Consider the following 15,200-nt stretch of genomic DNA (forward strand, 5'->3'; position numbering starts at 1 on the left):
AGTATGGACTTTTCACAAGTTATGAAACGTTCCCCTAAGGTGATGTTCATAAATTACGTCATGATTTTTAAAATGGTCGTTTTCAAAAAACTTAATGAGCTTTGTTTTTTTTTTGTAGGGATACTAGAAAGAAGAGAGAAAAGACTATATTAGGGTAACTTTGGGTATTGCCGGCAAGTTTGTTCTCTTCGTCATGGGTTTTTGTCGGTCAAATTGCCTGAAACTTGGTCATATAACTCAGCTTGGTTAGGAAAAATTTGAGGCCAAATCTGGGTTCAAAGAACCCCCCATGACGAAGAGAACAAAACTGCCAAAATACATACGCTCTCCTGTGTATTTAAGGCCATCCCCAACAGCGTATGGGAGTTTCAAAATACATTTAGAACTGCATCTTGGGCAACTTCATCGCAGAACATTGACAACAAGGAGAATGTGTAACTGCTATAAAAAATAGAACTGAAACAAAAGCACTGCTTGTAATATCCTTGAACGATTTATCGGTAATTTTTTGTCATGTGTTGCCAAAATCATGTGTGGCCAAAATCGGCAAAAAAAATGTCAAAAACGGAAATCAATAAGAAAGTGTAAGGAGTTAAATGAAAACAGGTGCTGTAAAAATCGATAAATAACTATATAATAAACATTGCATTTGGCATGTTTTTTTTTATTTTTTTTTTTCAACATTTACATTTACATTTGTTATAACCGTCTGTATACACACAGTGTTTGGTATTTTAGGCTAGATATCGATTTGAAAAAAAACAGAGTCGTTACGAGAATGAACTTTTATTGTAGAACATATTTTTAAATTTATGATGATACAGACACATAGCAGAAGTATTACATCAATATAATAGTTTCACAGTGAACTATTTTAATGTCAGCTTAATTCATAGCTCAAACACGCAAATTACTTTTCCGCTTCTTCGTCTTCGTCCGATGACTCTGTATCGTCGAATTCATCAGTATTGTTATCGTAGTTAGTGATAGTGAAAACAAACGTTAGACATCCAAACTTAATGACCGCACCTTGATAAAGGATAGCAGTTCCTTCCCAGCCAGAAATTTTCGGATTTTCGGAGACACAATCGCATCCAGTGTGCGTTATATCCGCCATGCTGAAATACAGAATTCGTTAAAACCCTCAAAAAGGTAGCAGCAAATGAACCAACATCAATACCTTGTGGAAGAGAGGAAATCGTACTTCTCTCGTTGACAGTGACGAGATTTGTCCATGAGGGACAACACATCCTGTCGGACTTTCTGTTTGTCCAATTTCTTATCTTTGTTACTGTCATCATGGTCGTCTTTTTTGGACTTCTTAGTAGAATGATGATGATGACCGCCATCTGCAGGTAATCCCGATTTAACTTCAACCGAATGGTCAGTAAAATCACACGTAAAGAGCTGTCCATTTACCACAGTTCCAAATTCCGAATAGTTCAATAACTCGAACATTTTAGTAACCTTTAAAACAAAGAGTGATTAATAGTAGCTGTAATAGGTGCAGGGAATAAGAACGAAATTATTACAATGTGATTTTCCTCGCGGAAAATTTTTCTAAAGAATAAAGTTTTTTGAACTTTGAGCTAGATAGTGAGAAGTAAATCGGTCTGTTGAAAATATGGGAGCTAAACATTGAACATCATGGATTTTGATAAGCCTCGTTACGCTTTGAAGGACATTGAAAGCCATACAACAAATTACGGAATCTACATCAGGATCAGGCGCCGCAGGTCAAGTTCCAACAAATCTCGCGCTGGCATTTAAATTTGTTTTTTTTTCTCCAGTTTGACATTTTCTCATTACCGCCACCCTGTGAATATTGCTTAGCATTGGGAAGTTACGTTTTCGTGATAATGTTTTTAATGCAAATTTTTTTGATGCAATCATTTTAATGCATTAATGCAATGCACAATGGTCAACGATACAGATTTACGAGGAAAGATGCATTCAGCGACTTTAAATGATTTTCTAGATTAATATGGTCTTTTACAAAGTTGTTCCTAAAAATAAGGCACTCTTTTCAACATACATGAAAATTAGGGTGGTCCATGTTTTCAAAGAAATTGAGAACCAAGCTTTTTTATTTGCAAGAATAATTATATACATTCATCGGGAAAGTTGTAGATCTATCAATTTTGAGCAAGTTTGCTGAAGACACTTTTTATGTACCTTTAAAATTGACCGATCTAGAGGTATTTTTCTGAATAAGCTTAGGGTGGTTCAAGAAAAACCGGTTTTCTGGCGTTAACTTTTTCAGTTCCGATTTTTCATCAAAGACGCCAAAGAATCACTTGTAGAGCACTTGAAGACGCGCCGTTTCGTGCGCTGAGATGGTCGTTATCTCTTTTGGTTCAAAAGTTACAGGCGTTTTTCTTTAAAAATCATAGTTTTTAAAAAGGGTTTATGGCGGGTTGGGGCAAACATAAAAAATATCTTTTGCCCGCATTCAAAAATTTCGTCTTTTCTTTGTTATAACACATATCAAAAAATTAGAGGGGTGTTATTTTTGTAACTCAAGTGAAAAATACTTGAAAAGTGCCTATTTGCCTAATGTGCGTTTTTTAAAGCTCTAAAAATGGTTCTCAGACAACTCTGATGAGAAATTTGAAACAAAAAAGATAAAGCGTTTAAACTGTTTTGACCAAATTTGGAGCATTTTCCCATAGTTTTCATAGGGTGACGCTAGAACAAATCGTTTTATTGCTTTATCTTTTTTGTTTCAAATTTTTCGTCCTAGTCTCCTAAGAACCACTTTTAGAGCTTCTAAAAACGCGCATTTTCGTGCGCTGAGAATGTTGCTGCGTTATTCCGTTTAAAAGATATTGATGATTTTCTAGAAAAAATAGGCATTTTTCAAGTATTTTTCACTTGAGTTACAAAAATAACACTCCCCTAATTTTTTGATATGTTATATAACAACATGTCTTCTTTTGAATAGGTTGAAGGTGACGTCACTAATTGAGTTGCATTTGATCAGCGGGAGAACAAAAGAGACAACCAGTGGTTTGCAATGTTTATCTGCGCCACCTGTATCTGTACCTCATTGCTTCGTTATCGCCCTTGTTTACTGTTTACAGGGTGGCCACACAAAATCAAAATTGAAATTCCCGCATTTTTCCCGACTTTTTCCCGCATTGATTTTGAAATTTCCCGACTTTTCTTTTTATGCTTGTGAAGCATGCAAAACATCCAAGAATCCAAGCTTCTAAGAGGATCTGTAAAACTTACCGGCTGTTCGGGCTCTAAAGAAGTTGATCATCAATATTAATTTCTATTCCCGATCAGCCTAGATAGCCGTGTAGTGGCGGTAGCAGTTACCTCAACTGGCTAAGAATATCACTACGGATTGCCTAATCCGGTGGTAAAAGTCCACCAAACAAGCGACCCCTAATTCATGGTGTTAAGCGTACCGTGCCTAGGAATGAATGGTTAGGGGGGTCTAATAAAAACTTAACCGTGAACGGAGCCTGTGGAGTACCAGGGCACCCTCCACAGTATGTTGCCCTTACTGTGTTAAACGGAGCAATGACGCAGTGGACCTTATTTGTCTCCGGGATAATCGGCCACTTTTCTTACGTCTCAATTCCGAGACTTAATAAAAGTGGGTAAATGAATTTTTTTTTTTTTTTTTTATGGCAGGAATTAAGTTCGTACAGGTAAACCTTCATCACGCAAAAGGTGCTTCTGCTGTGTTGAGTCGAAGGTTTAAAAAAGAAGGACTGGAAGTGGCGCTTATTCAAGAGCCGTGGTCCAACAAACGAAAGATTCTTGGTGTTCTGACACAAAATAGTAAACTATTTTATGATGAGCAACAAGATTCTCCCAGAACCGCTGTCTTAGTACGCAAAACGTTAAAATGCTATCCTATTACAGAGTTTATCAGAAAGGACATTGTTGCGGTCATGGTAGAGGTACCAACCACTAGAGGTAAAACTGAGATCGCTGTGGCTTCAGCTTACTTTCCTGGTGATGTTCCTGAGGTACCTCCTCCTGAGATCGCATCATTTGTTCAATTCTGTAAAGAAAACAACAAATCGTTTATCATTGGCTGTGACGCCAATGCGCATCACACGGTTTGGGGTAGTACGGATATTAACAGTCGAGGTGAGTCACTATTAGAGTATCTGTCTTCCAACAATATAGACATTTGCAATAATGGTGATAAACCTACTTTCTCAAATGTAATCAGACAAGAGGTCTTGGATCTAACACTGTGCAATGCTGCAATCTTTGACAGGATCACAAACTGGCACGTGTCAGATGAGATTTCTCTATCTGATCATAAACACATAATCTTCAATTGGAGTGGTGGAGATTACTCTAGAACCGCATTTAGAAATCCCAGGAGGACAAACTGGGATCAATATGTAGAATTGTTGAATACGCATTCATTTACAATGGGAGAACCTATTGATTCAACCCAAAAGTTGGAATCATTTTCTCAAAGGGTAAATGAAAGTATCATCAATTCCTTTAACGGAAGTTGTCCCACCATACAATCGTCTTCTACTAGAGACGTGCCATGGTGGAACTTTAAACTGGATCGCCTTAGAAAATTTTCTCGTAAAATGTTCAATAGAGCGAAACAAACAGGAGATTGGACTCAGTACAGGAAAGCCCTGACTGAGTACAACAACGAAATACGAAAATCTAAAAGAAAGTCTTGGATGCTGACATGTGAAAACATAAACAGCACTCCTGTAGTTGCAAGACTACAGAGAACGCTCGCAAAAGATCATTCAAATGAATTGGGAAACCTGAAGCGCGACGATGGAGCTTTTACCAAAACTCCTCGTGAAACTTTGGATTTGATGATGGAAACCCATTTTCCGGGTTCGGTTCTAAGTGTGGATTCCAATGATACTATATCTCTGGAAGGTGAAGGATGTCCTAGTATAAACTCTTCGGAGTCAACTAGGACAATAAACACCACCTCAGATTTAGCTGATGAAATCTTCACGAAGGCCAGAGTGGAAAATGCAATTAGATCTTTTCAGCCTTTTAAATCTGCAGGAGTTGATGGAATATTTCCAGCACTGATTCAAAATGGAGAAGCGGTGTTGGTACCATCACTAATTGAGATGTTCAAGGCTAGTTTAAGATTGAATTACGTTCCATCAAAATGGAGACTTGTAAAAGTTATCTTTATACCAAAAAAGGGGAAGCGAGACAAGACGCATCCCAAAGCATACAGGCCAATTAGTCTTTCTTCAGTTTTGTTGAAGACTATGGAAAAGGTTTTGAAGGATTTTATCAATTCTTCTTACATAAAAGACCATCCCCTATCTGACTTCCAGTTTGCTTATCAATCTGGTAAGTCAACGGTTACAGCACTTCATTCGCTAGTAACAAAAGTGGAAAAAACGTTTTCAGCAAAAGAAATAGCTCTATGCGCCTTTTTAGACATAGAAGGAGCATTTGATAATGCCTCCTATTCATCTATGAAGCGTGCCATGGAGAACAAAAACTTCGACCAATGTATCATACATTGGATTTATACTGTGCTTGCAAAAAGAGAAATCACCTCTGAGCTGGGAAGTTCTTCTATAACAGTAAGGGCAACGAAAGGTTGCCCTCAAGGAGGAGTCCTCTCACCACTATTGTGGTCCTTAGTTGTAGACGATCTTCTAAGAAGCTTGAAGGAAAAAGGTTTCGAAGTTGTGGGCTTTGCAGACGATATAGTCATAATAGTGAGAGGAAAGTATGACGAAACTGTTTCGGAGAGAATGCAAAGGGCCCTAAACTATACACATTCATGGTGTATTAAGGAGGGCCTTAGCATCAACCCGTCAAAAGTCGTAATTGTCCCTTTCACTAGGAGAAGGAAGATCAACCTAAAAGCTTTTCGGCTTGGAGGGATACAAATTCATCCTAGTGATCGAGTCAAATACTTAGGTTTGATACTGGATGCTAAACTGAACTGGAATGCTCAAATTGAGTCCGTGATCGGTAAGGCAACAAGTGCGTTCTGGTTATGCTCCAAAACTATTGGCAGGAAGTGGGGCTTGAAACCAAAAATGATAATGTGGATTTATACTGCCATAATCCGCCCAAAAGTGACGTATGCTTCGTTTGTCTGGTGGCCAAAAACGAAAGAGGCTACCACACAAACAAAGCTTGCGAAAATTCAACGTCTTGCGTCCATTGCTGTTACAGGAGCGATGCGAAGCACTCCATCAAAAGCTTTAGATGCGATTCTCAATCTGCTACCTTTGCACGAGTACGTGCAATTAGAAGCAGAAAAGGAATTGCTGAGACTTGAACGAGTTGAAATGTTTATGCCAGGTGATCTTGTAGGTCACCTGAGCATTTCACAATACTTCCAAAATAGGCCAGTAATGAAAATGATTAAAGACTGGATGAAACCTGTGGAGAACCATGATGTTCCTTACAAGTTGCACGAAACAACTCGTGCAGATTGGGAAGTCGGAGGTCCCACTGTTCGTCAAGGGTCAATCAAATTCTTCACAGATGGCTCAAAAGTTGGAATAAAAACGGGAGCGGGAATCTACGGCCCTGGGATACAAATTTCAGTGGCGATGGGACACTATCCTACGGTGTTTCAAGCAGAGATTCTTGCTATTTTGAAATGCGCAAATATCTGCCTTGAGAGAAAATACAGATACGCAAATATTTGTATTTTCTCAGATAGTCAAGCTGCACTAAAAGCATTGTGCGCTTACAAATGTACTTCAAAGCTTGTCTGGGAATGCATTCTTTCACTGCGCAGGCTGTGCCAAGGGAATTCAGTAAACTTATACTGGGTTCCAGGTCACTGTGGCATTGAAGGAAATGAAATGGCAGACGAGCTTGCTAAAAGTGGTTCCAATTTACAGTTTGCTGGTCCAGAACCATTCTGTGGTATATCAAACTGTACAATTAAAATGGACCTGAAACGCTGGGCTGAGCAGAGGGTGATATCCAATTGGATGGACGTCAAAAATTGCAATCAGTCAAAACGATTTATAACACCAAATGCTTATAAAACCAAAAAGCTCTTAGAGCTCAACAAGAGAGCTCTATGTACATACACTGGCCTAGTAACTGGACACTGCCCGAGCAGGTATCACTTGAAAAATATTGGCCATATTCAGAGTGATATCTGTCGTTTCTGTAATACGGAACGTGAAACCTCGGAACATCTGCTTTGCAGTTGTGGTGCTTTATACACGCGCAGGCAAAGATTTCTAAATAGTGGTTGCTTGCAACCCAGTGAGATCTGGTCTGCAAAACCTGGGAAGGTCTTGGAGTTTATTAATTCCATTGCACCTGACTGGGAGACGACGCGTCGTGGCAGTAGCTGATTACTTGACACATGGTAATTAGCTGGCTAGATGCGAATATCAAAACGGGACATGCCACAAAAGTTCAGCCTATTGGACGCAGTGGCTTAATTTCCCCAACAGGGGAGAAAAAAAAAAAAAAAAAAAAATCTGTAAAACTTACTGAAATATTTACATTGTCATTGTGATGCTGTGACAGTTTTACGATATCTTGGAGACGTTAACATCGAAAGAAATTTACATGTAACATAACATACGCTTGAAATTTGCTTCTAATTCTGTATGTCCTGTAACGTAAACCTATACTTGAAAATATTTGTTCGGAATTAACAAAAGATCTTTGTAAACTCTGTAAGAAATCCTTGATGAAGTTCCAATAAAAAATCTAGTTGGCTGGCTGAAATATTTACTCTTTAATGAATTCCTTAAAGGAGTTTTTTGCGCTATCCCAGGAATTCTGAAGGTATGAAGGACGGCATTTTTGACGTAATTCTGTTTTGATTCCTACGGCCAGAATGATGGGAGTGTTTTCTGGTGAATTTCTTCGAGGAATTTGCTAACATATTTCCTGGAAGAAGATTATTGCAAAAAATACTGAATAAATGTATGTGATAGTTTTCACACACTATGCTGGTGGCAAATCAGTAAATATAATCAATAATTAAGTAAACAAATAGTCATTAGGAAAATCAAATTACGTTATATTAACATTATCAGGTTTATATACAAACCACCAGATTCAAAATTATCCGAAATACGTTAGATTGCAAATAGTTTAATATTTTGTATATATAAAAAACGGGTTTTTACATAAATTCCTGTGAAAAAATTTTCAAAAAAGAAAAAGGAAATATGAGTTTTGCTATGAGAGCACTAGCGATGAATTCCTTAGCAGATTTTTTCTCAAATTTTGAAAATACCTGGGGATTGCCAAAGGTTTTCTATTCATAAACAATTCCTAGCTAAATTTGTAGAGAAACTCTCAAACCCTGCAAAACAAAACTTTGACATTTCTGATGAAAATTGTAAGGCTCTTTTTAGATATTTTAGGAGAAAAAACGATATTTTGGGCTTAATTTCTAATCCCATTTTTAAAGAACTCACTTGGAAACTCGTGAATATTTATTTATGGAAACTGTTGCGTACCTTTACAAAAAAAAGTAATTTGTCCACTTTTAGTCGAATTCCTCAAGGATAGGAAAATGAATCTAGGATTTAAAATGAGATCTAGTACTCGTTTTGAGTAGCATTCAGACCATTGGAATAACCCATGGTAACGCAAAATCATGAGATGTATTTACAAGAAATGGGCTTAAAATAATTTCAGTTTAAGATGTTTCTTTTTTCTTTTGGCATTCAAGATTTCAGAACAATGTTTCGTCAGCAAACCCTGAAGAACCCCAAGAAGCACACAAAGCAATTCTTTAGATTTACATTAGGAATAGTTTAAAAACTCTTTTAACAAAGTTCATATGTCTGTCCTAAGGAATTCGTGCAAGAAGCTTTTCATGTTTTCCATTAATAACACCAGGGATTCCTTCAGCAGACAGGCCATACATTGAAAGATTTCATAAAAACATCTAGAGAATTATGTCTTCTGGTTATCAACTTGCAATTTTGCTTCGTTTTAATGTAATGAATTGCAAGGATTCTACGTATTTATTTATAAATTAATCCAGTAATTTTACAAATCGTTACGCAGATAACATTTTAAGAGTTCCCAGTATTTTGTCATCAATTCATGATTCCATAAAAAATCCACCAGAAATTCTTACGCGACGAATGAATTTTCAATGTTTTTAGTAATTATTCAGAAAAATAAAATAAAATGCCACTATACTAACTCATTCTGAAATTTATAGAAATACCGTTAAAAACTCCTGCAAAGCAATAATTTTAGGAAGTCCTTCACTAGCAAATTAAGAAATAATTTTAAAGTTTCAATGAAAACATTAATTGAAACTTGTCTCAAAGCTCAGCCAGGTATTTCGGCAAAAAATCTAACTATAACAAGGAACTGTTACAGAAAAAATCTGGATAGAATCTCTAAAATTAGGTCAATAATTTCTCCATGGTCTCAATCAGAAAATCTTTTTCGAAGTTCGTCAACATACCAAATGTCATCGACAGGAATTTTCTGATAACAACCAGAGTTCCAGGGGTTTTCAGCTACAATAAGTTTGCTTAGTTTTTCCTGGCAGTAGACAGTCGAAATAGTTTTTTTCGCATGATTTTGATGATTATTGGTTAACGTCATTATTAAGCTATGATTAACCATGTATCAGTAGGTCTGCTTCAGAGGCACGTTCTCCTCCATTTAGGAAATTTGTACTAAGTAACAGGCTAAAAATTGATTGATAAAATCAATCAAAATTTGGCTACCAATATTATTTTTTGCACTTTTTCCACGTTTTGTGGATTAGGTTTTTTAATCGTTCAAAACTTTATTTTTAATTATTTACTCAAGCATCCGGACAATCAAAACATGTCACCCGGATAATCTCTATTGACCGAGAATTCAAAGCTCATCTGCATCATTTGGTTTTTGAGATTCCTGCGTGAAACTTCTGAAACTGCACACTTAGAAAAAATGACGGATTACGGTAAAATTTTACCGTAATCTCAACAGCTGAACGTACGGTAAAAAGTTCGGTGATTTTCCAAACCACCGAACGCACTGTGAATCTCAGGAAAATGCATCTGTCAAAATTACCGGAACGTTCGGTACTTTTTACAAATTTACCGTAAAAATCGCAGAATGTTCGGTATGTTTGTTTACAAATGAATTCTCAATATCACTGAACGTACGGTAAATTTTACAAATTTACGGCGATTTTATGCGAGCATAAAAAAAAAACAATATTTTCATAAAAAACGTCGATGATGGGGTTGAATACATGAACTTCTGATCAGGAACCACACTTGCTGCCACTACTGTACAAGAGAGTCTTGCTTGGAGATGATGCGAAAATTCTAATAGAACTGATGCTCAAAGCTGCCGGCGTGGCTGTCAAACGCATTTTACAGTAGTGCGGTAAAATATTCCCATCACCGATCTGTTCGGTAAAATATTCAATTTCGCCGTAATACTGTAGTTTGCCTGTATACAGATCAGTTTCGGTGATTTTTTTCACCGAATACTGTAATTTATTCTAAGTGTGTGTGTGTGTGTGTGTGTAAGAATCTGGATTTAAAGTAACCCAAGTAACATGTTCAAGTCAAATATACTAGAAGAGGTTCTTAGAACCATCATAAAACCTAAATAAATGGTATAAGGTTCTATGACGGTTCTAAAAACTTCTACAAGTCTAATTGGCCTTCAAAATGTTACTTGGGAAGTCAAGTGTTGAATCTAGGTTTAAGTTTACATTGTGGAGGCGCTACACATCATTTTGAAAATTCCCGATCATAAACAAAATTCCCGACTTATTCCCGCATATTTCCCGATGGATTTCAATTCCCGACTTTTTCCCGCATTTCCCGAATTTCCCGAGTCTGTGGCCACTCTGTGTTTAGGGAACGTTCAAAAATTACGTCCAACATTTGGGGGAGGGGGGGGTCTAGAAAAGTGTGACAGTACGTGTATTGGGTATAGGGAAATTGCGTGACAGAGGGGGGAGGGGGGGTCTAGAAATCCCGAAAAACGATGGACGTAATTTTTGAATCTTCCCTTACTGTCATGACATCTAAACACTCTCTGCACGGAGAAACGAAAGTACCCAAATTCATTCCACCCAACTTCGAGGTTGCGTGTGGGAAGCCAATTTTGAGTTGATAGAGTCGATGTCGAAGTGGGTAGTTTGCATTAAATGCAAAAAAATTATATTAAATTAAATTTCAGGCGTATACGGCCAAAGCACTTAGCGTCGAAGTTCTTTAACCGTCAGTTAAAATTACTCAACTTTCGGTACTATCTCACTTACTCAATTTTAGCTTCCCGCATCGAACTCTCAAAGTTGGGTTGTTTTGCTCTTCACTTTTTGACAACAATAAAGAGAGCAAATGAAACGGGATGCAAAAAAGAACTCAAAAGTGAGTTTAAAAATACTCAAATTTGAGTTCTCTTGTTTTTCAGTGTGTCTTTCTGTTCACGGAAAAACGAAAGTACTCAAAAGTGAGTTCATCCCACCCAACTTCGAGGTTGCGTGCGGGAAGCCAATTTTGAGTTGCTGGAGTCGATGTTTAGGTAGGTAGTTTGCATTTAGGCGTATACGGCCAAAGTACCTGAAGTCAAGGTTCTTTTTACTCAACCGTCAGTTAAAATTACTCAACTTTCGGTACTGTGCCACTTACTCAATTTTGGCTTCCCGCATCGAACTCTCAAAGTTGGGTTGTTTTGCTATTCACTCTCTGACAACAATAAAGAGAGCGAATGAAACAGGATGCAAAAAAGAACTCAAAAGTGAGTTTAAAAATACTCAAATGTGGGTTCTCTTGTTTTTCAGTGTTGACAGACGTCTTCTGCTTTCAAATTTTGTTTCCCACGCGTACATTTTTTGTTTTTGTTTTGTATGCTTCCCACACTCTCAAATTTCGTTACGCAGGAATGTGTGAAAGTAACTCAAAATCGACCAAATCCAGACAAAAAATCAATTATTCTTCGCATTAAATGTAGCAGCTATTCTTGGGTTTACGAAGCCTTTAAGCATATTTATTTACAGCCGATTCTTTTTGTTACACCCGGAGGATGCGTACCGTGCAAAAAGTTGTTGGTTTATAATTCGAAAAACCGTGCAAAAAAGTAACACGATTTCTCAACGAATCATGCAAGAACAATCCGAGCAGATAAAATAAATTTAAAAAAATATTTAAAATTTTGAAAATTGTTTCGCGTAACTTTTTGTGTGGCAAGGGATTCTGCCGAAAATGTGTAACTTTGGTTCACCGTGCATCGTGCACATGGTTTTTTACTTTTGTTTACATCCGCAGCTCAACTTCGTATTCTGCTAAAATGGACTATAAATCGTCGATTACACCCGGATTTTGCCCGGATTGTGGTTCCATACTGCCGTTGCTACGAATGACGGGTGGTGTATCCTGCTACAGTTGCCACAAAGCTTATGACGAATCCGGTAAGTCAGTGTTTTGCTTCAATGCGATGCGAATTATTCGTGGGATGCTCGTTAGTGATAAATGTATTAGAATAGGGGTGCGGGTGTGTGTTAAGACTCGAAACACAAACGGCGTCGTACAGCAGCGCAGCGGCGTGCATTCAATTCGGCTGGTTTTAACTTATTTTTTTTTATCCGCTGCTAGCAGGCTGTGTGGTGCTGTGCTTAGTGGTAGCAGCACCTCGTACAATAATTGTAGCGATTCATACGAGCCGATTTTATGAATGAAATTTTAACAGGAGGTAGGGTCCTAACCCGTGAAAATCGATATCATCATCAACATTTTTGTCACTTCGTGGGCCGGCTCTCGCCGTAATTCCAAAACAGCCGTTGGCATTTGAATTATGACTGCAGAAACAAAAATAATCTTTCAAATTTGCAATGAGGCAATCAAGAACGTCGAGTGAACGCCGTGATGCATGCAGCGCAGCATTCAAACCTGAGACATTCAAACCACTTAATTTCTTGACGTAAGGTGCTCGTACACTCTTTGCCCAGACGCCAAATATTTGACCACTTTTGACAGATAAATTTTGGCAAGTTAGACGCTACTCGGTCTATAGACCCATGGTTTGGTACGCGAAAAACAAACCTTTCATTAAAAATGTTATCTGATTTACACTGCCGGTGGAAGCAAAATTGTCCCATGTGCATTTTTGTGAATAAATGCTGCTGGGATATGCAAGAGAACATTGAAGGCTTGTAAATACATAGTTCCATTGTGAATTTTTGAGTGTTGGCAAAGACCTTCAACGGCAGCTTGTTCATGCAGAAAAGTCCTATCCACTACCAGCTTCCATGGATGCATGAGGCGACATTGAAATCCAAATTGGTCGTAAAGAAAATGATTTCTTGTATGGAATAGAAAACAGGAGATCATGAATTGTTCTATTCCAACAGTTTTTTTTTTATTGAAAAGTGGGGACATTTCAAAAGGCGTATAACTGTCAATCATGTAATCAATGCTGGTTTTAGCACAGCTTCCTACGATCGACTAGCAGGAAAATTTCCAGGTTGTACGCTCTGAATTTTCCCAGATTCCAAATTTTTCTTGCAACGCGTAATACTTGGCAAACAAACATATTTGTCACTCTCGAAAAACGAATAGGGCAGTGCATGAAATTATTTCCTTCTCTTTCACTCTTACAGAAATTTTGTAAACAACAAGGCCAAGAAACGTCAAAATCCCATACAAAATCAAAACAGTGCAGTGCCCTATAGGGACAAACAGAGCCAAACAACCTGCCAAAATTTATCTGTCAAAAGTGGTCAAATCTGGAGCGTCGATATAAAATTCGATCAGTTGGATTCGCTTCTTATGGCGGAAACTGTTAAAATTTAACAAAATTAATACATACAAGCGATTCCTTACAAAACAGGCTTTCGGTTTTATCATTAAAAGCCACTGAAATATCATCCATATTTCTACTATTACTAAAATAAACTGATCGAATTTTATACCGACGAAAGCACATACGACCTATTCAAATCGAGCTCCAGAAATATTTGGCGTCTGGGCAAAGAGTGTAGGGAATTGTGGGGCAAGATGGCCACCCTAAGCTTAGGCGCCTTGGGAGCACATTCATTAGAATATGGCTATTTAACAATCATCCACTTTGTTTGATGTCTTTTCTATCTTATTTACTCAAAGAAGCATTTTATTTCGGACTACGAATGCAAAATAAATTCATTTGAAAAATGTTACTTTCGACATAGATTTTTTGCCATATGGGGCATAAGACGGCCACCCCATCGGGGCAAGACGGTCACAGAGCTAAATTTTTACAATTAGTGTGCTAATCCCTAAAAGCAACGTTCAATAAACCAAAGTCGAATCAACGCTTTGCCTACATATGGTGTGGTATTTGCCAACATATCCTTTATAATAATGTTTGAAATAAAATTGATAGAAATTTCTTTGGAAATATTCTATGATTTGGTCTATTTTATCAGCAAACTTGTTTCTCTCGAAACGATTTATCTGCAGATACATTACTACTCTTTTCATGCACTATACTGTAATTCAACGTCTTGTAACGAACCCTCGAGGGTTTTAGCTACGATTTTCCATCCCTGTGCCAAAATATTTAATGAAACCAATTACCGTTCAACAGCAAATAACTTCAAAGTTTTTCTGAGGTATCATCTGCGTCGTAGTTAATTTTAACAGCTTCAACTAATATGAAAATGCAATGTTCTGTGGTTTTGCAGTATCTCTAAGCATCAATAACAGTTTTGAGACTGCTTTAGATTGATTTTTGGATGGCGACATAGGCCTTACCACAAGTGGCCATCTTGCCCCGAATGATAACGATATACGTTTATCATTTTTTATATGACATAATTAATTTAAAATGGTGAAATTTTATTGTCGAGGTTCAACAACAGTCACATAAAGACACCATTAAAAATTAAAAATAATTTTAAAACGTTGTTATTTCATTACTAATCCTTAAAATCAGATGACCTGATACTAGGGTGGGGCGGGGCAAGATGGGTCAGTGCCATTTTCGGGCGCATTACTCATGTTTTGATTATGGTAATAATTTTGTTAGATGACCAGCATGAATATACTCAGGCAACCAATAAGCGTTCCAATGCGCCTTTACAGCAGATCATTTTATGAAAATAAGCCGTATATGCGCCCTAAGCGCTGCTTAAATGCAGGTTTTAGCCCTATATACGGCTGAATCAATGCGTATCCCTCAGACTACCGAAAATGGAAACAAAAATATGTGTAGAATTCCATACTTCTTTTCACGCTCCCTTTCTATCTCTCTTGCATTTTTCTTATCGTCAC

The 15,200-nt window shown here is 37.5% G+C and overlaps 2 protein-coding genes across 2 annotated transcripts in view; one reads left to right on the forward strand and one right to left on the reverse strand.

Moving 5' to 3' along the window:
- Positions 1-770: 770 nt before the first annotated feature.
- Positions 771-15,200, reverse strand: part of LOC109416148 (PHD finger protein 12) — a 42,398-nt gene continuing 27,968 nt past the window's right edge. The window contains exons 6-7 of the mRNA XM_062858641.1: positions 1,181-1,467; positions 771-1,118 (exon numbers count right to left, since the gene is read on the reverse strand). Coding sequence (XP_062714625.1) covers positions 911-1,118; positions 1,181-1,467 — 495 coding nt within the window. The 3' untranslated portion in view covers positions 771-910. The remainder of the gene's footprint in view (positions 1,119-1,180; positions 1,468-15,200) is intronic.
- LOC115261525 (DNA-directed RNA polymerase I subunit RPA12) overlaps positions 12,139-15,200 on the forward strand; it is a 6,667-nt gene continuing 3,605 nt past the window's right edge. The window contains exon 1 of the mRNA XM_029863345.2: positions 12,139-12,361. Within this exon, the coding sequence (XP_029719205.1) occupies positions 12,241-12,361 (121 nt within the window). The 5' untranslated portion in view covers positions 12,139-12,240. The remainder of the gene's footprint in view (positions 12,362-15,200) is intronic.

The sequence above is a fragment of the Aedes albopictus genome, chromosome 3 (assembly GCF_035046485.1).
Source record: "Aedes albopictus strain Foshan chromosome 3, AalbF5, whole genome shotgun sequence".
In the NCBI taxonomy this organism is placed as follows: domain Eukaryota; kingdom Metazoa; phylum Arthropoda; class Insecta; order Diptera; family Culicidae; genus Aedes; species Aedes albopictus.